Consider the following 22889-nt stretch of genomic DNA (forward strand, 5'->3'; position numbering starts at 1 on the left):
GCCGAATGATAGGTCCGGATCCGAAACGCGCGCCCGATGCGGCCGCCTCGCCGGCGGACCGGCCGCCGCGACGCGCGCGCGCCGAAGGAAAGTCCCGGATCCGAAACGCGCGCCCCCGATGCGGCCGCCCCGCCGGCGCGCCGGCCGCCGCCGGAGGCCGCGGCGGGCCGCGGCCGACGCCGCCGCTCCGCTGCGGCGCCCGGGAGGACGTCCCGGGCGCCGGCCGGCACCCGGCAGGCGGTGACGCTCTCAGAACTCGCTCCGAGTTCGCCGCGGCGCGGACGCGCGCAACCGGCGTCGCGGGCGGTTGCAACGCCGCCGGGCGTTCCCGGAGGCCCTCCGGCGGTCTCTCGAAGTCGCGCGAGCGAGATGCGGGCACTGGATCGCGCTGCTTGACGGCTGTGACGCCAAGATGAGAGTGTGCGTCGATGCGATGTGGCGGCGTGGTCTTCAAGCAAAGGATGATTTTTTAAGTTGAAGATGTGGCGGGGGGGGGGAGCTCGGGAGCGCGATGCCAAGGCCGCGTCGCCCAGTCGACGGAAAAACAGACCCCGCACCCCCGCGAAAGAGACCGTTAGAACAGGGAGTTCGACGACGCGTCGCGGGCCATGGAGCCCCAGCGCGTCGCCGTCGCCGCGGACGCGGACGACGTCCGCGCGAGCGTCCGCGGGAAGCGGGAGTCGTCGGTCTTCGAGGTCGCGTCGGCCGCGGGCAGGTCCGCGCGGGCCTCGCGGCTGTCCCGGGACCGCGCGCGCGCCTGCTGCAGCTTGAGCGCGTCCTTGAGCTCCGTGGGCACGGCCTCGACGTAGTCCCAGGCGATGGACGTGTTGTCCGGCTGCCAGGGCAGCGAGTCCTCGAGGGACGCCGAGTCGATGGACCCCTGGAAGTGGACGACGTCGCCGACGATGCGGGGCGGCGGCGGCTTCGCCCGCGGCTTCCGCCGCGGCGGCTCGTCGCGCGGCTCGTCGCCGCCGTCGTCGCGGCTCGCGACGCCCGGCCGCGGCTTCCGGCGCGGCGGCGGGCCCGGGACCGGCGAATTCGCGCGGGTGGCCTGCCCGCTGAGGCGGTGCCGCGCTTTTCCGTCGACGTCGCGCGTCCCGGACGGCCGCGGGGCCCGCGCGCCGCCGTCGCGCTTCATGAGCACGGCCCCGCGGTTGGTCTTCTTGGGCCGGCCGCTCTGGGACGCCTCGAAGCGCTCGAGGCGGTTCCGCGACTCGAGGCTGCGCAGCCGCGACGCGAACTGCTGCGTCGCCTCGTTGTTCCGGCTGTGGTAGTGCTCGAGCGCCGCGCGGTCCTCGACCAGCTCGGCGATGCGCTCCGCCGTGATGCCCGGCGCGCCGTCGCGGGGCCTGGGCAGGAAAAGGGTGATTCAACGTCGCTTCAACGTGGGTATTTCGCGCGCGCGCGTTCCAAAGAAAGACGTTCACGTTCGAGGCCGTTCCGAGAGATGATCACTCGTCCAAATATCAGCCAAAGCGAGTGGGAAACGACCGAGATATGAGCCTTTGAAGTTGGGAATTTCGCACCCTTTTCCTGCCCTGCGCGGGGCCTCGGGAAGCCGAAGGGGTCCGCGTCGTCGAAGGACGCGCGGCGCCGCCGCTCGAGGACGACCTTGTGGTGCGCGCGGAACTTGTCCGTCTCGCACGCGCAGGCGACGACGCCGCGGCAGTTCACGCAGGGCAGCTGGCGCGGCTTCACGGGCATGGTCTCGTCCTCGGAGCCGTAGTCCGTGTCGCTGGACACGTCGGACCAGCCGCCGCCCGTGAACCGCGACGCGCGCGGCCCGGAGTAGGCGCCGCGCTGTTCGCCGTCGCCGCGCATGCGGCTTGGTAATATGAGGTTCTTGAAGATGACCGTGGACACGCGCTTCATCGCGCGCTTGAGCCGCATGCCCTCGAGGCGCTGCTTCATCCGCGCGACGTCGGCCTCCGACGGGCCCGTCGCCTCCGCCTCCGCCGCGACCTCCTCCTCCACCTCCGCCGCCGCCTCCTCCTCTTCGACCTCCGCCACCTCGCTCTCGGCGTCGCTGACCTCGGGCGTCGGGTCCCGTATCATGGGAAAGGAGAAGGCCGGCAGGAACGTCGCCGGGTGCAGGATCGCGTCCTCGTCGATCATGAGGTCGAGCTCGGTCAGGTCGCACGTCGGCAGCGACCGCCGCAACAACTCCGCCTCGAGCCGCTTCATTTTGAGTTTTTCTTTGGCCAAGGAAACGCGGTACAACGTCTGGAGCGTCGTCGCGCGCCGGTGCATCGCGCGCTCCTCCGCGGCGATGCGCTCCAGCTCCTCGTTGCGCAGCCGCTCCTCCTCCGCGGCCTCCTCGGCCCGCCGGTCCTCCTCCTCCTGGGCCTCGCGCTCCGCGATCTCCGCGGCGGTCTCGGGCCGCGCGCCCGCGGCCTCGTCGAGGCTCGCCTCCTCCGCGGGCGGCGGGTAGAGCTTGGAGATGATCGTCCCCAGGAAGGAGTCGTACTCGTCGAGCGAGATCTTCTCCGTGAACTGGTCCGCGATCTGGAACCAGCAGGACGCGAAGCGGCCGTAGTCCAAAAACCCCATGCCCTGGTGGTCGATCTCCCAGTCCTCCAACGCGAGCTTCCGGTGCTCCTTGACGTCGATCTTGCCGCCGGGCGCGAGCTTCTCGGGCAACGACGCGAGCTCGAGCATGACCGTGCAGATCTGGAAGTGCATGACGACGTACTCCTCGGGCTCGATGCGCCCGCTCAGGTCCGTGTCGATCTTCTTCCACAAAAAATTCAAATGCTTGCGGATGCAGGGCTCGAACTTGAGCGACTCGCGCTTCGCGAGGTTGCGTAGCGTGTAGAGCGGGTGGAACTTGGGCGCGATGCGCTTCGGGTCGTAGAGCCGCAGCAGCGCTTCTTTTAGGTCCAGCCTGTGTGGAATTCAAATCCTCAACCCGACTTCAATGTGAGCGTATGCGACAGTTTCGACGCAATTTCTTCGGCTGTGCTTCGAGAACTCGACGAGAGCAATCGATTCGTCCAAAAATCAGCCGAATCGACTTCGATTTGATCGAGCTAGAGAATTCTGAAGTTTGGTCAGGACCACCCAAACCAGTGGTTGAATTCCACACAGGGTCCAGCAGGTGCAGCTTGTGGTCCTCGTAGGTGCAGGACACGCCGACGCGGTCCGGCCGCCCGACGAACTTGGCGAACTCGGCGAAGTCGACGGACCCGCCGCCGTCCTTGTCGAGCACGCCCAGCAGCCACCTGGGCGGGACGAGGGAGATGCGACGCCGCTTCGACGTGCGCGTGCCGCGTGCGCGTGCCGCGCGCGCGCGTTCCGGAAAAAGGCATCCACGCGTCGAGACCGCCCCGAGGGATGATCGCTCGTCCACAAATCGGCCGAAACGAGTCGAACGCGGCCGAGAGCGGAGCCCTTTGAAGTCGGGCGCGTCGCTCCGTGTTCCCGCCCCGGCGGCCACTCGACCTTCTTGTCGTCGACCTCCTCGCCGACGGACTTGAGCATGGACCGGAACTCGCTCCCGTCCAGCTCCCCGGACCCGTCCTCGTCGAAGCGGTGGAAGATGGTCAGCGCGCCGCGGTTCCGGCACAGGCTCTTGAGCTGGCGCTCGACCATCATCTCCAGCAGCCAGTTCTCCTCGACCGTCGCGCGCATGATGATCTCCTCGTAGCGGCTCGGGCGGATCATGAGCCACTCGGGCGGGATGGGGTCGCCGGGGTCGCCGAGGCAGTGCGTCGTGCGGTGCGCGTAGAAGCCGTTGGACGCGAGGTGGTCCCGTTTCGTGGAATAGAGCGTGCTCCCGAAGAGCGTCGCGCGCCGTCCGGGCTCGTTGCGCGGCCAGCGCTGCCAGCGCTGGCCGAGGGCGTCCTGCTTGCGCCGCAGGTCGTACCAGACCTCGACCCACTCGCCGTCCTTGGGCTTGCGGTACGGCGCGCGCGTCGACGCCCGCTTCCGCGCGGACGCCTTCTTCTTCTTCTTCGCCGCTTCGTCGTCGTCGCCGCCGGCGTCGCCGTCCTTCTTGGCCATGCCCGCCATCATCGTCACCTTGCGCGTCGCCCGCCGCATCGTGCCCCGCGCCTTCTTCGACGCCGACGTCGACGCGCGCGACTCGCGGCCCCCGGCGACCGTGTTCCGCTTGCCGCCCGGCGCCGGCTTGGGCGTGCCGCCCTTCTTCCGCCCGCGCGACGCATCGGACCCCACGGAGCCCTCGTCGTCGGCGACGGCCGGACCCACGGCCATGGCCCGACGGCTTCCGGGCGGGCCCGGGCAGCGTTGGCTCCTTGTGCGGGCCTCAGCAGCACGATAAAGCGGCCGCGCCAATGTTGCCCTCCTTGAAGATTGCGCGAATCGAGCCAGGCTGGACACACTGTTTCAGAGTGCCTTGCCGCAGTGTGCGCCGACGTCGACGCAGGTTCGGGACGAGTCGCGGAGCGCAACAACAGCCCAAGAGGTTCGGGACGAGTCGCGGAGCGCAACAACACCCCAAGACCGCGGCAAACATGACGCCGGAGCGCGCCGCGGCGCTGTCGACGCCGCCGCGGGACACGCGGTCCCTCGACGGGAGCAACTCCGGCCGGCGCGTCACGGTCGTCGAGCCGCGCGAGACCGAGTCGCTCGACGGGTCGCGGAGCGGCGCGCGCTTCCGGCCGCGGTCCCTCGAGCACTCGCCGGCCGTCGACTCGCGGTCCCTCGACGACTCGCTCCGCGGCGGTCTCGACGCGTCGCGGCGCTCGCGGACGCCCGAGAGCTCGCTCGGGCGGTCGCCCGAGGGCCGGAGCCGCGCGCTCGACGGCGCGGCGCGCAAGTCGCCGCAGCCGGCGCTGCCGGGCTTCCTCGCGATCGTCTCCGAGTTCTGCGACCGCCTCGTCGCGGACGTCGCCGGCTCGCGGGACGTCGTCTACGCGTTCCGCGACGGCGTCGAGGCGCGCGCCGCGGCGGCCGACGCCGAGCGGCAGTGCGGCGCCGGCGCCGTCGGCGACGCGCTCGCCGCGGCGTCGGCCGCGAGCCGCGCGGTGCTCGAGGCGGACCACGCGCGGCTCGCGCGCGACAAGGCGCGGCTCGAGCACGAGGTCCTGGGCCTGCGGCAGGCGCTGGCGGCGCGCGCGGCCGTGCCGCGGTCCATGTCGCGCGCGGCCGCGTCCTTCGAGCGGCTCCGGGACCTCTTCGACAGCCTGCGGTCGAACCGCGCCGAAGCGAGGGATTTCGAGTCGCCCATGTGGTCCCGGAACTCGCGCGACCGGAGCCTGACGTCCTCGCCGTGCCAGGCGCCCTGGCGCGCCCACGGCGGCGGCGGCGGCGCGCCGCCGCGGCGCCGCGGCGCGCCCGCGGCGTGCTGCGGCCTCTGGGACGCGATGTTGCCCCGGAGCGAGTCGCCGCCCTACGACCTCCGGCGGGAGTCGGCCCGGTCGCCGAGCCCCTTCGACCTGCGCTAAAATGGAGAAGCCACCTTACGACGGGGGCCGGGCGCGAACGGGAAGATCGCGGCGCGGCGGCCCCTAGGTCGTCAGCTCGAGGATGAGCGCGACGCCCGCGAGGACCCAGCGGCCGAAGGGGCTCTTCGTGCGGAGGTTGGCGCAGTAGACGAAGGTGGGCCCGCGCTGCTCCGTCTTGTAGACGGGGCAGTTGTACATGCCCGTGAAGTCGGCCTTATCGACGGCGAGGCCCTTGACGGACATGACGGGCATCGCGCAGAACATCTCCTTGGGCTTGGAGCGGTCGATGACGGCGTTGGACACGTCCCAGCGCGCGCCCTGCATGTTGAGGCCCCCGATGTAGGCGCCCTCGCGGCTCACGGCCTCGACCTTGTCGAACGTCGCGTAGCGCGTCACGTCGGAGAACGACACCAACTTGTCGAGCTCCCACTGGTTCTTCTGCGCCGCGACCTGGTTCACGGCCGTGAGGAAGGACTGGGGGTTGACCAGATAAGAGAGGAAGGTGCACTTGGGGATCTCCGCGGGGTTGTTGCTCCAGTCCTCCAATTGCGTGAGCCGCGCCATGAAGTTCGTGAGCCAGCCGCTCAGCGCCTTCCGCGACGGCCAACTGAACTTGACCCACTTGCCGGGCACCGTGTCCATGTAGAGCGAGTTCATGACGGCCTCCATGGCGTCGGACATCGTGAGCTCGCCCTTGAAGCCGAGCGCGAGCTCCTTCAAGGATCGGACGATCTCGCCCAATAACTTGTTCATGACCTCCATCTCCTGGAGGAACACGTTCTGGTAGGGCCCCTTCTCGTCCAGCGACGCGCTCAGGTCGTCCACATCGAAGCGCTTCTCGCCGAAGCGGTCCATGATGTCGTCGAGCTTCGCGTTCGCCATCTCCGTCGGCGACATCGCGCCCTCCGAGTCGCCGCCGGCCGTCCGCGGCTGGAGCTCGACGAGCGTGCGGAACATGACCTCGGACTGGGTCGTCCTAAAATCGATCTCCGCGTTGGGGTGCAGCCCGAAGGCCACGGGCGTGTCCGTCGTCAGCGTGACGTCGATGTGCTCCAAATACTTCTCGTACGACGTCGGCGCGGGGCACATGAACGACGTGCCCTTCTCGTCCTCGGCGTAGGGGTACATCTCCGCCTCGTCCAGGAGCTCGTCCTTCATGAAGAAGTCGAGGTACGTGCCGCAGAGCAGCCGGTCGAAGTCGTTGACGATGTGGCCGCCGTACATGATCTCGCCGAAGAGGTACTTGAGGTCCTGCCAGGGGATCTTGCCGCCGCCGCTGTTCTCCATGTAGTTCGACAGGATCACGGCGGAGTCCCGCAGGTCGCCGATGGCGAACGGGTACATCATGTTGAAGCCCATGGGCCCGTACATCTTCCGCTCCATCATGACCGCGTGGAAATGGCACAAACCAAAAAGAATAGACTTCGTCTTCGAGTCCATCTCCTCGAAGGCCTCGCGGGAGAAGAAGCAGAAGGCGCGCTTCAGGTTCGCCTTGAGCCCCCCCGGCGGCTCGTTCGTGAGCTTGATGCACCGGTTCAGGACGCCGATGGGGATGCCCTTCGACGGGTCGCTGGACAGGAACAGCCGGAAATTCTGGTGCGACGCGTCGCCGAAGGAATCCAGCTTCTTCTCCAGCTCCAACAACCACCGCGGCATCAAATGGATGTTGTTCAGGATGACCCAGGACCCGTTCCGGTGCGCGGACTCCAGGTACGACATCGCGATCTTGTCCTGGCCCTGGCCCATGGACACGTTGAAGTAGGACGTGCCCGCCTCGAAGCCGTTCTCCAACGCGATCACGTCTAAATCCGCGACGACGTTCGCGCCGGGCGAGAGGATGAAGTAGATGGGCGTCTGCGGCGTCGAGTCCGCGAACGACTGCCGCAAAATCTCCACGGAATTCAGCGAGTTGTCGCAGTCCACGTAGCCGTTGCCCCCGGGCAGCGTGCCCCGGATGAACCGCGACAGCGACGCGATCATGCGGTCCGGCCGCAGCGACCTGACCACCAGCATCTTCCGGAACGCCTTGTCCGGCCGGTCCAGCTGCGCCCAGTCGAGCGGCAGCTTCTCGGACTCGGGCGAGATGTGGTTGTACCACTCGCGGAAGCGCGGGGCTGCTTCTACTAAATCGCTGGGCAGCTTGCCGAACTCCTCGAGCTCCGCCAGCGCCTGGCACGAGTCCCACGCGGACGTCGGCAGCCACGCGATCAGCGGGTTCTCCTCGCCCGTCTTCCGCGGGCCCCGCAGCAGGAACTGGAACTGGATCTCGTCCACCAAATTGTCCTCGCCGAGCGTGCCCCGCTTCATCAGGTTGAAGGTCAGCGTCGACAGGAAGATGAGCTTGTGGCGCTCGAAGAGGCCCCGCGCGACCCACGTGTAGATCGTGAGCCGGAGCGACGTCACCAAATTGTTCACTCTATCTTCCACCTTCTCCGCGGGCACGGCCTTGGAGATGGACTTGAGGAAAAAAGTAACAAAAGAGTCCAGCGAGTACTGGTACATGTGGTCGATGGCGCAGAGCTTCGTGAGCAGGAAGTAGAGCATCGCGCCCTCGGACGCCTCCTTGCGGTAGACCTCGCGCGCGATGTTGATGGAGTCGCGCGCCTTCTTGCCCGCCTCCAGCGCCGTCTCGATCTCCTTGGACGTCTTTTTTGTAGATTCTAAACCTTCGATGAGGGGCACGTCGCTGAGGATGTCGTCGGGCGCGTTCGCGAGGCGCTCGAGCAGGTCGTTCTCGAGCTCGTGGAGCTGGAGCTTGAACTTGCAGGCCTCGTCCGTGAGCCGCTGGGTCTCTTCCTCCAGGTCCGGGCGCTCGACGCCGACGACCTTGGCCAACAATTGGTCCTCCAAGCCGCGCTCCGTCGCGATGAAGTTGATGAGTGTGCACTGCGCGGCGATCTCGGGCTTGTAGTGCGGGTTCGCGAGCTTCGTCTGCATGTAGAGCGTGAACGCCGGGTCGTAGGAGATCTCCTCGCCGCCGAACTTGATGTAGAGCGACGAGCCCTTCTTGTAGATCGCGCGCGAGAGCACGGGGTCGAGCGTCGCGTCGATGTCCTCGCCCAGATTCTCGATGATGACGGCCATGCCGTCGGAGATGCCCGTGCGCATGGACCGGATCCAGTTCTTCTGGGTCATGAGGCAGGGCACGTAGCCGTCCTTCTCCTGCTTGGACTTGAGCCACTTGATGCCCTGGACCTGCGGGTCGATGATCAGGGGCCACCGCTTGCACATGAGGATGATGGCGCCGTTCTCGATGGAGATGCGGTCCTCGGGCAGGCCCTGGGACACCATGCGGGACGTGTCGCTCTCCGTGATGAGGATGCTCAAAGGGTCGATGGTCTCGGACATGGGCACGGCCTGCTCCCGCAAATCCGTCAACCAGACGTTCTGCCAGAGCTCCTCGCGGTTCGCCTGGTCGAAGGCGCCGACGTAGCTGACGAAGCCCGCGGCGATCATGCAGTCGCCGACGAGCGCCGTCGTCGAGTGCTTGAGGTGCTCGATCTCGTTGCCCCACCGCGTGTTCTCGGACGAGAGGCCGCTCACGAGACGCTCCGCCAGTCCTAAACGGTCGAGGCACGCCTCGGCCTGGGCCTCGACGGCGGCCTTCTCCTCCGTCGCCGCCTCGAACTTGTCCTGGAGCTTCTGGAGCTCCGCCTCGACGGCCGCGACCTTGCCCTCGGCCGTCGCGAGCGCGCTGTCCGCCGCGGCCTTGGACTCGTTCGCGGCCTCGAGGGCGTCCATCAAAGGCTTCACCTTGACGTAGATGCGGTTGAACCCGTAGATGTTGACGACCCAGGTGCACAAGTTCGCCGCGGCCGCGGACTTACTTCGCATGTTGTCGGGCGTGAAGTCCGGGTCGAGCGTGAAGACCTCGACCTTCTTGACCTCGTCCTCGGGGATCGTGCGGCCGTCGTAGGCCTTGAGCGAGTTCTTGAACTGGTCGACGTTGGCCATCATCTTCTTCGCGCGGTCCCACTTGAGCATGTTCCGGTACTCGTGCTCCAGCAAAATGAGGCACGCGGCCGTGACCTTCTCGACGCCCGCCGGCGGCTTCGGCAGCGATTTCAGCTCCGTGAGCATGGACTTGTCGAGGCACTCGACGGCGTCGGCGGCCGCGCGCATGGCCGGCTCCGCCTCCGCGAGCTCGCCCTCGGCGGACGTCTTGATCTCGAGCGCGGAGTCGGACGCGGCCGTCGCCTTCTCCTTCTCGACGTTCGCCAGCTCCTTCTCCTTCTCCGCCGCCGCGCGACTCACGCCCATCTCCTTGAGCAGCTCGTCCGTCGCGAGCTTCTTCTCCTCGACGGTGACCATCGTCCGCTTCAGGTCGATCTGGAGCTCGTCGACGTCCGCGGACGTCTTCTTCAGCGTCGACAGGCCCACGTCCAACCGGTCGATCTGGCGCTGGACCTCCGTGCGCTTCTCCTGGAAGATGTACTTGTAGAAGCCGATCAATTCCAAAAAGGACTTGGGCGTCACGTAGTTGTAGCGCCGCTGCGTCTTCTTGTAGTTCTCCGACGCCGTCGTCACGGTGAGGTGCTCCTTGGCCATGTGGAGCGCGAGCTTGCCCATGAGCTCCGGCGGGTCGAACTCGATGTCGGCTAAAAAGCGGTTCGCCACGGACACGAGCGCCTGGTGGGGCCAGGGGTGGAAGAAGTCGATGGCCGTGCAGTTGATCAAACCCGGGAAGCGGCGCGCGCGAATCCTAAAGACGTCGCCGACGGGCGAGAAGGCCAGCACCAATTTAAAGCGCTGGCGGAACTTCTGAATGAGATAAGCCTTGCTGTCGTCCGGGTCGTCGGGGTTGAGCAGCGGCGCGTTCGCCTTCATCTCGTTCCGGAGCGAGTGACGATCTGCGTGTCCGTCAATAGAAAAACCGTCGGCGTGTCCTTGGCGCACGTCAGCGTGTAAAAGTTCTTGATGTCCTCCTTCAGGTCCGCCACGGAATAAGCACCGGTAACGGCGAGCTGCCGCGTCTCGTAGCCGCAGATGAACGCCGCGAGCTTCGACAGGGACTGCTTGCCGCTGCCGCCGACGCCGATGAGCATCGCGTTGCCCGCCGGGTTGGCGATGATGCGCGCGATGCGCGAGATGTGGCGCATGGCGTCGTCGAAGAGCACGAGGTCCATCATGGCGTTGGACTCGTTGTACTCGATCAGCTTCGCGTCCAGCACGTGCTTGAGCTGCTCCATGGACTCGATGGGCCGGTACGCGCCGTCGGGCTCCTTCGCGGTGAACGTCGTGAAGATGCAGGGCACGGGCTCCTCCAGCAACACGTCCTCGGCGACGCCCAGGGCCTTCAGCTCGCCCTTGAAGACCTCGGCGATCATGTCGTTCATGACCTGGACTTCTTCTGTTGTCACTAAACGGTCGGACATCACCCGGCGGCACTCGTGCGCCCAGAGCTTCGTGACGTCCGTCGCGGTGCCGTAGTACTGGGGCTTGGCGAGGCACACGTTCTGGAAGATGTTCGACATCTCGCGCATGGTCCAGAAGTAGGTAAAACGGATGGACGTCGGGAGGAACTTCGTCGCGACCTTGTCGACGAACTTGATCGCCGCGGTGACGATCGCGGCCGACGATCCCGCGGCGCCGCTCTCGAAGGACGACAGGTGGCCGGAGAAGATCTGCTCGTAGATGGTCTGGAGGTCGTCGGTCGACGGCATGGAGCAGGAGAACGTCGCGAAGTGGATCTGGCACCGCTCGCAGATCTCGAACGAGCCCGCCGTCGGGTTCATCGCCGTGATGAACTGGACGTCGACGATCTCCTTGCGGAACCCCAAATCGGCGCGGTCGAAGATCGTGCCGTGCTGCATCTGCTGCGTCAGGAGCGCGATCGAGTTCTGCGTGCCGTACGTCTCGAGGTACGGTAAATTGAGATCGTCGATGAAGTAGATGAGCCGCTTCGTCGCGGGGGGGCCGAACATGCGGCCCGCGCGCTTGTCGATGGGCAGCTCCAGGTCCACCTGGAGCTTGGCGCTGTCCGTGTAGTAGGACATGACGATGTTGTAGGACAGGATGCCGTCCGCGTCCTTGTCGAGGCCGCTCAGGTACTTGTCGATCGTCGCCGTCTTGCCCGTGCCCGCGGTGCCGACGAGCATGACGTTGTGCGCGCCCCGCGCGAGCACGTCGATGAGGTACTTCGTGCGCTTCGAGTCCACGGTCTCCACGTTGAGCGCCATGAAGGGCGTCTCGCCCGGGCCCGTGCCGATGGGCTCCGGCGCGTACTTTTCGAGCGAGTCGCGCCAGTGGAGGTGCGAGTCCGTCGCGGGGTCGAAGTAATAATCAAAAACGTCGCCCTCCTTGGGGTAGCGCACGGCGGGGAACTGGGCCAGGAACTCGTCGCTGAACCGCTTCCGGAAGTCCGTCTGCTTGTCGATGACCATCGCGCCCCCGAACGCCCAGACGTGGCAAAAGACGAAGACGGCCTCCATCTTCTCCGGCGTCAGCTCGCCGGCGGCGACGGCGTCGAGCTGGGCCTCTAATAAGTACACGAGCGTGTTCACCTTGTTCATGAGGCGGATGGGCGTGCATTCTTTAAAGCCCTTGCGCGTCATCGCGATGGTCGCGTCGACGTACTTGTCGAAGAAGCCCTGGAGGTTCTGGGCGTCGAGCTGGGGGAAGCCCGCCTTCTCCTTGCGCGCGAGCCAGGTCTCGACGAAGGGCCGCCAGCCGATGTCGGTCTCGTTGACGTACAAGATGCCCGCGCGCGACACCGTCGCGGGCGTCGCGTTCTTGAGCGAGTTGATCTCGAAGACCATGCGCATGGCGTCGGAGAGGGGCACGCGCTCGTTGGAGACCAAGGTGAGCACCTTGTTGTCGTCCATGACCGTGTTCATGGACTCGATCCAGACCGCGTCGATGTCGCCGTCGAGCACGACCCACTTGTAGGTCTGGTAGTCGTAGAAGCCCTGGTCCTGGAAGTTCTTGGCCATGCCGCGCATGATGATGGACAGCACGCCGTCCTTCCAGTCCTTCGATAGCGTCATGTAGCCGTAGAGCTCGTCGCCGGACACGGCCTTCGGGTTCACGGCCTCGTAGACGCACGTCTTCTTGGGCTTCTCCAGATTGTGCGTGCCCATGAGCGTCTTCCAGATCGTCGTCTTGCCGCAGCCCGCGGGGCCCAGGAGCATGACGGAGTGGCGCACGTCGAGCAGCTCCTGGAACTGGCACGTCTTCAGGATGAAGACGTCGTCCGCCTGGAGCCCCGCGGCCGCGGCGACCGTGTTGATCTTCACCTTGAGCGTCTCGTCGACCTTGACGGGCACCTCGAGGCCCATGAACAGGTCGGCGATTAACCGTAAAAAGATGGGCGTGTCGAGCGCGGGGATCTTGGGCGTGTTGAAGTCGCGGAGCGCGCGCATCAGGATCTGGCCCTCGTCGAGGTGGGGCTCGCCGCGCTTCAGCTTGCCCGCCACCCGGAGCACGGACTTGACGGCCCGCAGGCCCCAGTCGTAGTGGGCCTGCTTCGATAATAGCTCGCCGGAGAGCGCGTAGAGCGTGACGAACTTGATCGCGAGCGTCTGCGCGGACTGGAAGCCCTCGGACATGAGCATGTTCTCGCAGATAGGTTTCAAATCGGGCCGGATCATGGCGCAGGAGCGGAACAGCGCCTTCAAGTTCTCGGGCAGCTCCGTGCGGCCCGCGTAGCCCGGGTTCATCGTGATGTAGAAGCCGCACGTCGGGATCAAATCGATGATCGTGCCGAAGAAGTCGAACTTGCCGACCTTCTGGGGCGGCGTGCCCGCGGCTAAATTCTGGTACTCGGCGTCGCGGCGGCTCGGCACGGCGAACTTGACGATGGCGTCCTGGACGGTTTTCACCTGCGTCGCGACGACGGACAGCACCTCGATGGAGATGCGGTTGAACTCGTCGAAGCAGCCCCAGGCGCCCGTCTGGGCTAAACCCCGGAAGATGTCGGCCATGGACTGGTAGTTCATCTGGTCGCTGCAGTTGAAGACGTAGCAGGGCAGCGCGAGCGCGCGCGCGAGATCCTTCGTCGTCTCCGTCTTGCCCGTGCCCGCGGGCCCCGCGGGCGCGCCGCCGAGGAAGAGGCGCAGGCCCATGGTCAGCGTGATGTAGCAGCGGTCCGTCAATGCGGTAATCACCAAGCGCCCGACGTTGCCCGTCCACTCGTAGAAGTACTTCGTCCGGAAGTCGCAGATCTTGATGTTCACGTCCATGACGTCGTGCTCCCAGTAGAAGCGCAGCTGCTGCTGCCACAGGAACGCCGACGGGCCCTCCGTCTTCGTGTCGATGAGCGACTGGAGCACGTCGCGGCCGTGCACGTCCATGGTGATGAGCGTGATCGTCTTGCACCGCTCCTCGCCCGTGAGCTCGCCCAGCACCAGCAAAATGAGCTTCGAGAGGCGGTCCTTGACGTTCTGGGAGACGATCTTCACGGCGTCCTCCTTGCCCGCCTCCAATTCCTCCAAGCTCTGCTCCGTCTCCTCCGTCCAGTAGATGAGGCTCCCCGTCAACACGACCTGCGCCGGGTACTTGAAGCACCACTTGTGCCGCGGCAGGTTCGGGTCCACGTCCCAGTTGACGCCGTCCTCGATGCCCCGCAGGAGCTGGTTCCGCAACGTGAGCTGCATGGCCGCCGTGAGCTTGTTGAGGTAGACCTCGACCTCGCCCTCCATGGAGAACTCCTCGTGCATCTTGATCTGCTCCCGGTCCTTGGCGATCATGACGTTCGCCTTGGACGAGCTCTCCGTGCCGTCCTCGTTCTTGACGAAGAGCAGGTTCGCCAGGGCGTCGTAGCAGTCGCCGAGGTAGGGCATGATCTTCCGCGGGTTCGTGCCGTTCGCGAGCATGTCGAGCAGCGCGACCGCGGACACGAAATAAAACCGGGGAAAGATGGCCTTCTTGACGTCCAAATATTCGTTGAGCGACTTCTGGCACTTGTCGAGGCCCTTCTTCATGGCGGAGAGCGACGCCTCGCGGCCGTCGACGGTGCACGCCTGGATGACGTTCGGCTCCGTGACGGCCTCCTTCATCATCTCCTTGAACTCCGCGTCGATGCCCTCGAAGACCTTGGTCACGTCCGCGAGGGAGCTGCGGATGTCCGCGCTGCTGAGGAAGATGGACTCGAGCGACGCCCAGGACCGGCTCACGGACTCCCAGACCTTGATTGTCACCTACCAAGCACATCGGTGACCATTGTTCGTCGTTTTCGCGAGCGCGTCGCCCCAAAAGGCCGCGCGCGCGGCCGCGTAGGCCTCGCCGTCCTCCGCGCGCGCCGCGACGCGCGCCGTGCCGCCGCCGGCGTCCCGCGACGCGACGCGCGCCGCGGCCCCGCCGTCGGCGTCCCGCGACGCGACGCGCGCCACGGCCCCGCCGTCGGCGTCCCGCGGGGGTAGCCGGCCTCGGACCGTCTCCCGGCGACGGCCGGCGCGCCAGGCGACTGGCTTGCCGGCCGGAGCGTCGCCGGGACGACGTCGGTCATGAGGCCGACGCGACGCGGCCCCGCCGGCCTCCGCCGCGGCGACGCGCCCGGGCCGCCGCCGCGGGCCGACGGCCCACCCGAAATCTCTCGAAATCGTCACAGCCGAGGGACGCTGATCGTCACCTGCACGTTCGACAGCTTCACCTGCCAGTCCTCGACGCCCGCGCGGAAGAACTCGACGAACTTGCCCATGCCCAGCATGGTCTGGAGCTCGAGCCTGTGTCGAATTCAAATCTTCAACCCGACTTCAATGTGAGCGTACTCGGTCAAATCGAAGTCGATTCGGCTGATTTTTGGACGAATCGATTGCTCTCGTTGAGTTCTCGAAGCAAAGCCGAAGAGCTTGTGTCGAACCTTTCGAACTAGAGAATTCTGAAGTTTGGTCAGGACCACCCAGACCAGTGGTTGAATTCGGCACAGAGCATACATATGAGCGTCCAAAGCCTCGATGACCTCCTCGCTGAGCTTGATGATGGACATCTCCGTGTCCTTGTGCTTCACGTACCTGTGGCGGGAGCGAGGGTGAGACGGCGTCGTCGTCCACTCATCTCGGCTGCCGATCATATCGCCCCGACGGCGACGACGCGGCCCGGCGAGGCCGTGGCCCGGCGACGACGCGGCCCGGCGACGACGCGGCCCGGCGAGGCCGGCGAGGCCGTGGCCCGGCGACGACGCGGCCCGGCGAGGCCGTGGCCCGGCGGGGTAATAGCCCGCCGAGGCCGTGGCCCGGCGAGCCCGTCGAGCCGTCGCCGTCGCCGCGCGGCGAGCGGGCGAATCTTGGACCGCGGGGTTTTCTCGGAGCAGCCCCGAAGGGCGAGCCCGAAGGAGTGCCGAAGCAGTACCCTCTAGCTGCAAGACTCGGAGGTTTCCAAACGCCCGTGGCCTTCAGTCGCCGCGCCCGCCGCTCGGCGGACGTAGCCCGCCGAGCCATGGCCCGTCGCGCCCCGGCCCGCCGAGCCTCGCGCCCCGGTCCGTCGAGCCATAGCCGTGGCCGTGCGGCGAGCGGGCGAATCTCGGAGCGCGGGGCTTCTCGGGGCCGAGCCCCGAAGGGCCGGCCTCGGAGGATCCAAAACGCCCCCGCCCGGGGCGGCCACGCCCGGAGCGCCCTCTCGTCCGGAGCGCGGCGCCCCCTCGAGGCGTTCCGGAAAAAATACGCCCCGACACATTGAAGTGCCGTAGAATCACCCGTCGTCGGCCCCGCCCGGCTTGCTCGAGTTCAAAGACGGCCCAGGCGCCGGAAATATCGCCGAGCTTCTTCTCGATCTTCTTTTCCTTTTGCGCCGTCTCGACGACTTCCTGCACTTCCTCGACATGTAAATGCAGGTTGAGCTTCATCATGTCGTGCCTGCGCGGGCGCGTTTGTCAAAGGTTCGTAGGCTCGTCCGGACGCGGCTACGTACAATTTAAAGTCGTCTTGCGTCGGATCCACCTTGGCCACGCCGCAGACCTTGGCCAGGGAAGCCCAGTGGCGCATCGCGAGCGCGTCCGAGTGGAGGTCGTTCACGAGCGGCAAGACGATTTGCATGTTCTTGATCGCGTCCTCGATATCGCGATACACCTGCCACTGCTTGATGATCGGATCCACGTTGCCCGACGACCGCAGCGACTTGAGCAAAACCTTGTTTTGCATTTCCAACTTATCCGTGTCCACCTCAGCCCAGGCCGCCTTCTTCCACCTGCGCGCGAGACGGGTTGAGTTTCGGGTATCGACGCGTTTCGGGAGAGACGGTTCCGATCGTCGGCGGCGTGGCAGCTCGCCGCCGGAGGCGGCCGTCGTCGGCGGCGGGCGCCGGCGACGCCGCCGTCCTTGGACGGCGGCAGGTGGTGTCGGCGCCCCTCGTGGCCAGCGAGGAGGCGGCCATCTCCGACACCGCGGCGCGGCGCCAGAGGGCGGACGGCGCCGGCGGGCGGGCGTCGCCGGCCCGGACGGCGCCACCGCCGGAGAGAGCAGACCGTGCCGCGCTGCCGCGCCCGGGCGTCCTCGTCCGACACCGCGGCGCCGAAGCACGGCTCCGGCGGGCGGGCGTCGTCGGCCCGGACCGCGCCGCCGCCGGAGAGCGCAGGCCGTGCCGCCGCCGAATAAATCCGTCGATCGAAACTCTCAAAATGCACTCGTGTCGAAGTACGTCGGGACGCGGGAGCGCGTGCCCGGTGTACGAGAACTGCACCATAGCTTTGAAATCCCAGAGCGCGCGCCTGCGGGGGGGGGCGAGCGCGTGAGCGACATTGCCGGCGCCCGAATTCGCCCGCCGAACCGAAGCGAAATATCCGGGGGTCGCGGCCACGCGAAACTTTCGCGCGCGCGCATGGCGATGATCCGGGGCGCCCGCCCCGCGATGGCGGCGGCGCGTGGGGAGCGCGCGCCGGGGTCTCTGCGCGTGCCGATGGACGCGGGCGCGCGCAGGAGCTTGAGCTCGGACAGCGTCGTCGGCAATTCCGGGTATTTTGAAACGTTCAATTCGAAGAGCTCCTGCGATTGGGGCGCGCGCGCGTGACGGGAGGCAGGGCCGGCGGGGCGCGCGCGACGGGAGGCGGGGCCGGCGGGGCGCGCGCGACGGGAGGCGGGGCCGGCGGGGGGCGCGCACCTCCTGCGCGTTGAACTCCTTCGCGGACTGCTCGAACTCGGACAGGCGCTTCGCGTAGACGTCCATCATCGCGTAGGCCTCCTCGGCGAAGCCCTGGTGCGCGAAGGGCGCGTTGGCGCGGAAGTCGCCGCGGAAGTCGCGCATCTCCGTGTAGAAGAGCTCGAGCTCCTCCTTGAGCGCGGCCTCGGCCTTCATCTTGATCGGCGCGATCTCGTCCTTCTTCGCGTATTTGATCTTCACGATGGCCTCCCAGTTGATGGGCGCCTCCTCGAGGTAGTCGAGCACGGCCTTGGACGCCGACGTGTCGGGCGTGTGCTCCGGGTTGTACGCGTCGCCCTCCAAAATCTCCGCGCGCCGCCGCAGCTCGACGACGGAGGGGATCACCTCGTTCGTGATGTCGCACGCGTGGTGCTTCAGCAGCGTGCAGAGCTCGCGCAGCGGGTCGAACATCTCCATGGTCACGACCTCGGCCTTGCCCACCTCCAGGATGTCCTTCATGACCTTGCGCAGGTTCTGCTTGCCGAGGTCGCCGTCGTCCACGGGCAGGTCCAGGCCGACCTTCACCTGCTCCATGAACCCGTCGAAGCGGTCCAGCGTCGAGATCAGGTGGTCCCGCAGGTACTGCGTGTGGAGCTCCTTCCACATGACCGCGAGCTCCAGCAGCGACGTCTTGATCGGCGCCGTGTTCACGCGGAGCCAGCCGACGTCCGCGGGGCTCTTCGTCCGCTTCACGCGCTCGGCCACGTCCAAATATTTCGTGATGGCCTCGTCGTATTTTTTGAGATCTAAATAGGTCGCGTGCTCCTTCTCGATGATCGCGCCCTCGGTGAACTCCTTGAAAAAGACGTCGCGGTCCGTGTCCCAGAGGAACGACAGCTCGTTGAACTGCTCCCGGAGCTCCATGAGCATGTCCTCGTTGCGCCGCTGCGTCTCCTCGATGACGGCCATGAGCAAACACACGTCCGCGTCCGTGTGCATCTCGCGCATGTACGTGCCGTCCGTGTCCAACCGCTTGAAGAGCGTCGCGACGTGGAAGAAGGAGCCGACCCAGGCGTTGGCGACGTCGCGCATGCCCTTGCCGTTGGCGCTGCCGATGACGGGGTCGAACTTGGGCGCCTTGTCGACGAGGTCGAGCTTGATCTCGAGCATGGGCAGCTGCGCGCCCGCCTGCTCCGCGATCGTCACGGGGTCGATCTGGTCCAGGAAGTACTCCAACGACACCGTGATCACGGACGCCAGGCCGTCGACGACGATGTTGTTCACGAAGTCGATGTAGGCGCGCCAGTCCAGCGACGCGTTCGACACGCGGAGCACCTTGTTCGTGTCCTTGAGCATGCGCTCGATCTCCTTGCCGCCCTCCTTGATTTCGCCGTAGCGCGTGGCCTTGGACTGCTTGAAGACGCGCTCGAAGTATTCCAGTTCCTGGGGCTTGGCCTTGCGGTCCATCAGGGGCTTGGCGGACCACTTCTCCATGATGGTCTGCACCTTTTCCAGGTTGGCCTTCATCGTGCACGTGATCTCGTCGACGGTTTCCACGGCCAAGATGGCCTCGTCGATGAACTCGCGCCGCTTGGCGATCTCGGGCTCTAGACCCCCCGTCTCCCAGTTGAGCTGGGACAGGCCGGCCTCGATGGCCTTGTCGAAGCGGTCGAGGTAGGGCTGGAGCAGCGGCTTCTCGACGGGCAGGAGCCGCGCCAAATCCGTGTTGTGCTTGCTCACGACCATGTCGAGCTGGGCCGTCCACGTGCGGAAGGTCTCGACCTGCTGGTAGATGTGGAGCGCGCTGTCCGGCACGGCGAGACCCAACAGCAGAAAGTATTTCACCTCCCGGAGCAGCCGCACGAGCGCGGGGTCGAAGTTCACCGACAAAAAGTGCGTGTCCGGCGAGCGCACGATGAGGGGCAGCCGGAGCTTCGCCTGGGACGACGCCTCGACGTCGCGGCCCCACTCCTCGATCTTCTGGTTCTCGTACTCCTCGAGCGACGCCTTGATCGTCGAGTAGACCTTCGTGACCTCCTTCGCCTCCTCGCGCTCGAGGATCGACTTGTCGAGCTGCATGAGCTTCTCCATGGGGATGCGGATGCGCTCCAGCAGGCCCCGGCACCAGGTCAGCGACCCGGAGATGGGCGGCAGGTTCGAGCTGATCGGCGGCGCGTCGCGGTAGTGCAAAAATAGTTCCTGGACCGTCTTCAGGTCGACGCCGTAGGACTGCACCAGGGACACGTACTTCTTCTCGAGCTCGTCCTGGATGATGGGCCGTTCCAGCAAACCCTCGAAGCTATCGAAGAGTTTGAAGCGGCCGTAGACCGTCGCGCAGTCGTCGAACGCGAGCGACACGACGGCGCCGAGCCGCCGCTCGAGCTCCTTGATGGCGCAGCGGAAATTATAAAAGTCGTCGTCGAACTTCTTCGCGGACACGTCCATGATGTCGTAGGGCACGGCCTTGAACTTCTCCACCGCGGACATGAAGTCCCGGTGGATCTGCTGCACGGACGACGTCAGCGTCTTGCCCTTCGTGCCGCCGACCTCGATTTTTGAGAGTTTCGAGAACTGGACGATGGTCTGCGTCAGATCCAAAATGTCGTGGCACCGCTCTAAAAAGCTGTCCAGGCGCATGAAGAGCGCGTTGTTCTGGATGCGCCACTGGTTCGCCGGGCACTCCGCGTCGGCCGTCTTCCGGTACTCCTTGTACGTGCTCTTGAAGGCGCCGCAGACGTGGAGCGTCGTCTTGAGCTCGTCGACGGCGAGCTGGGCCTCCTCGGCCTCGATGCGCTGGAAGATCTGCTCGCCGGAGACGTACTTGCAGGCCTGGTTGATCAGACTGTTGCAGATCTCGCGCATGAGCACGACGAGGCGCGCGGGCGTGTTGTAGTGCTTCGAGTTCTTCCAGATGAGCAAGATGATGTGGAGCATGGGCTTGAAGAGCTCCTGCAAACCCGGGAAGTCGTCCTCGCTGTTGAGGCGGCCGAACCAGAACTCGAGCGTCCTCAAGTACTTCATGTTGTCGTTCGATTCCAAACGCGCGGTGTAGACCTCCTTGCAGAGCCGCGAGAACGTCGTGCAGTACGTCGACTTCGCTAAATCCAACGCCCGGAGCACGCGCCGGATCCGCTGGGACTGGAGCTGGTCGAAGATGGAATTCAGGTTGTTCGCCTTGTGCTTCCAGAACTCGATCTCGACGTCCGGCGTCGGATCCTTGCCCTGCTTGAGCTGGCTCTCCGGGTCCTGCTTGAGCACGGACTTGATCTGCTTCGTCCACGTGATCACGGCGCCCTCCAGCAGCGAAATCCGGTTCTTCACGTTCGAGTTCGACTGCTCGTCCGGGGGCATGGGCAGCCGCGTCTCGCCCTTGATGTGGCCGCAGAGGATCGTCGTCGACGACAAAAACGCGACGAAGCGGTCCATGATCTCGCGCGTCGCGACCTCGCCCCACTTGAGCTGGTTCCCCGGGTTCGACAGCACGGGCAGGAAGACCTCGCTCGAGATTAGTTCCAGGTGCTCGAAGGGCGAGTTGCCCTGCACCTCCATCGTGAGGAGCGCCTCGTTCGCCGCGTCCTTCTGGCCGACGACGCACGCCTTGGCCTTGAGGAAGACCATGGACTTGCCCTTGGTGCTGAACTTGCTCGGGAAGCCGCTCTCGATCTTGCAGTTCGGCGACAGCACGAAGCACATCGCGTGCTCGTCGTCGAAGAACGTCTCGAGGCCTGCGACCGGACGGCGTCGCGCGCGATTTCGTCCGCGTCCCCCCCCCCCGGCGTCGTTCGTCCGGCGACCGCCGTCGTGTTCGCCGCTCGCGTCCGTCCGTCGGGCGTCGGCGCGCGCGCGCCCCGGGCCCCCGGCGTGTCGGGGAAAAAAATCGCCAGCGCCGCGGCCGCGCGCGTCATGTTGTCCTCGGTGAGGAAGCTCTTCATGAACTTCCCGCGCTCGACGCCGAAGGAGCACGTCGCGTGCGTGACGACATAGGCGACCCGCGGGTCCTCTTCCTTGAGAGGCATGGCCCCGGGGCGCGACGCGGCCTCTCTGGCTGGGACCAGGCGCGCGTTGCTCCCCACAAGGTCGGGCTGCCAGCTAAAGTCGTTGTGCAGAAAGACATGTGGATTTTGTCTGCAAGGAATGTGATGTTTCCCCTGACCGCGGCGCCCGGGAGACTTCCCGGGAGCGCTCTCAGGAGTGGCCGCGGCGTGGGGGAGCGGCTCCGCACGCGCCGCGACGACAGCGACGAGGACAGCGCGCCTTTATGCTTGGCCCTCGGCGGTCTTTGAACGGCATGTGTGGTTTTACGCGCCGCCGACGAGGACCGCGCGACACCGCGCCGCGCGCTCCAGAAGGGTCCCTTCGGGCGCCACCCCGAGCTGCTGGCACGCGCGCGCGAGCACGTCGGGCACCGACCCCTCCGCTAAGCCGAGCTCGCGCCGGAGGAGATCGCAGGTTTGCACGAGCGGCAGTGGCCCGGCCTCCGGCGGCGCGCAGACGTGACCGCGTATCACGCCGTCGCCGGGAATGACCGCCGCCGTCGCGACGACCACGCCGAGCGGCAGGGCGCCTTCCGGCGGGACGACCACGCCGAGTGGCGGGGCCGCCTGGGGCGGCGGGGCGACTTCCGACGCGACGACCGCGCCGACCGTGCGCTCCGCCGCGGGCGCGCCCTCGCGCCGCGACGTGTAGCCGTGGCTCCAGAGGATGTCGCCGCCGGGCGCCACCGTCGCCCGCAGATTGTCGTACAAAAAGAACAGCGCCGCCGGGACCACGGTGCCGATGGACGGGACGCCGCCGACCAACTGCGCCCCCTCGATGGCATAGTTGTCGAGGGGCGCGCCGCCGCGTGTGAAGCGGTACAAGCGGCCGCCGGCCTCGCGCGCCTCGAAGCGGTCGTGGACGTTCGCCTCGTCGCCGTTCTTAAAGGAGAACCAGGCGCCGTCCAAACCGCCGCCGCCGCCGGACGTCGCGTAGAGCGCGTAGGCGTTCCACGTCGGCCGGCCGTAGGTCGCGTTGTTCGCGTCGTCGCCCCAGGGCGGGTAGTGGTGGCAGTCGACGACGTGCGACTTGCCCGGGTGGTGGTGGCGGTCGCCGATCTGGACCCAGTCTCTTCCCGCGACCGCGCACCACTGGTCGTCGCCCGGGCAGAGCGCCTTGCCGCCCATGTGCTGCCGCGCCTCCGCTAACGTCAGGAGCCGGCCGCCGCGCGCGACCGCGTGCGCTTCCGACGCCGCGTAGGTCAGGCCGCCGACGCGCTCGTGGACGACGGGCGTCCGCGCGCTGTCGTCCCGCACGACTTCCCCAACGTGGGAGACCGACGGGGCAGGGTGGCCAACCCCAGTTGTCACCAGCCACTGCCCGATGGGAGGCACGTCGTCCGTCGAGTCGAAATGGTAGCGCGTCACTCCCGCGCCCCCTTTGAGGTGCCAGCGCCCGCCCTCGCGCAAGATGCACCAGCGCCCGGGGGATCCTCAG

At 66.6% G+C, this 22889-nt stretch overlaps 1 protein-coding gene across 1 annotated transcript; it reads right to left on the reverse strand.

Moving 5' to 3' along the window:
* Positions 1–574: 574 nt before the first annotated feature.
* On the reverse strand, positions 575–22579 carry AURANDRAFT_62356 (hypothetical protein; the record flags this gene model as incomplete). The annotated part of the gene is made up of 14 exons (XM_009036248.1): positions 575–1349; positions 1586–2884; positions 3084–3221; positions 3437–4225; positions 5136–5353; positions 5502–6071; positions 6138–10258; positions 10360–14545; positions 14977–15070; positions 15281–15358; positions 16254–16529; positions 17244–17323; positions 17439–21142; positions 21916–22579. The coding sequence occupies 14 exons, from the start codon at positions 22577–22579 to the stop codon at positions 575–577; spliced, it is 16992 nt and encodes a 5663-aa protein (XP_009034496.1).
* Positions 22580–22889: the final 310 nt, after the last annotated feature.

This window comes from Aureococcus anophagefferens, assembly GCF_000186865.1.
Source record: "Aureococcus anophagefferens unplaced genomic scaffold AURANscaffold_4, whole genome shotgun sequence".
Lineage (NCBI taxonomy): Eukaryota > Pelagophyceae > Pelagomonadales > Pelagomonadaceae > Aureococcus > Aureococcus anophagefferens.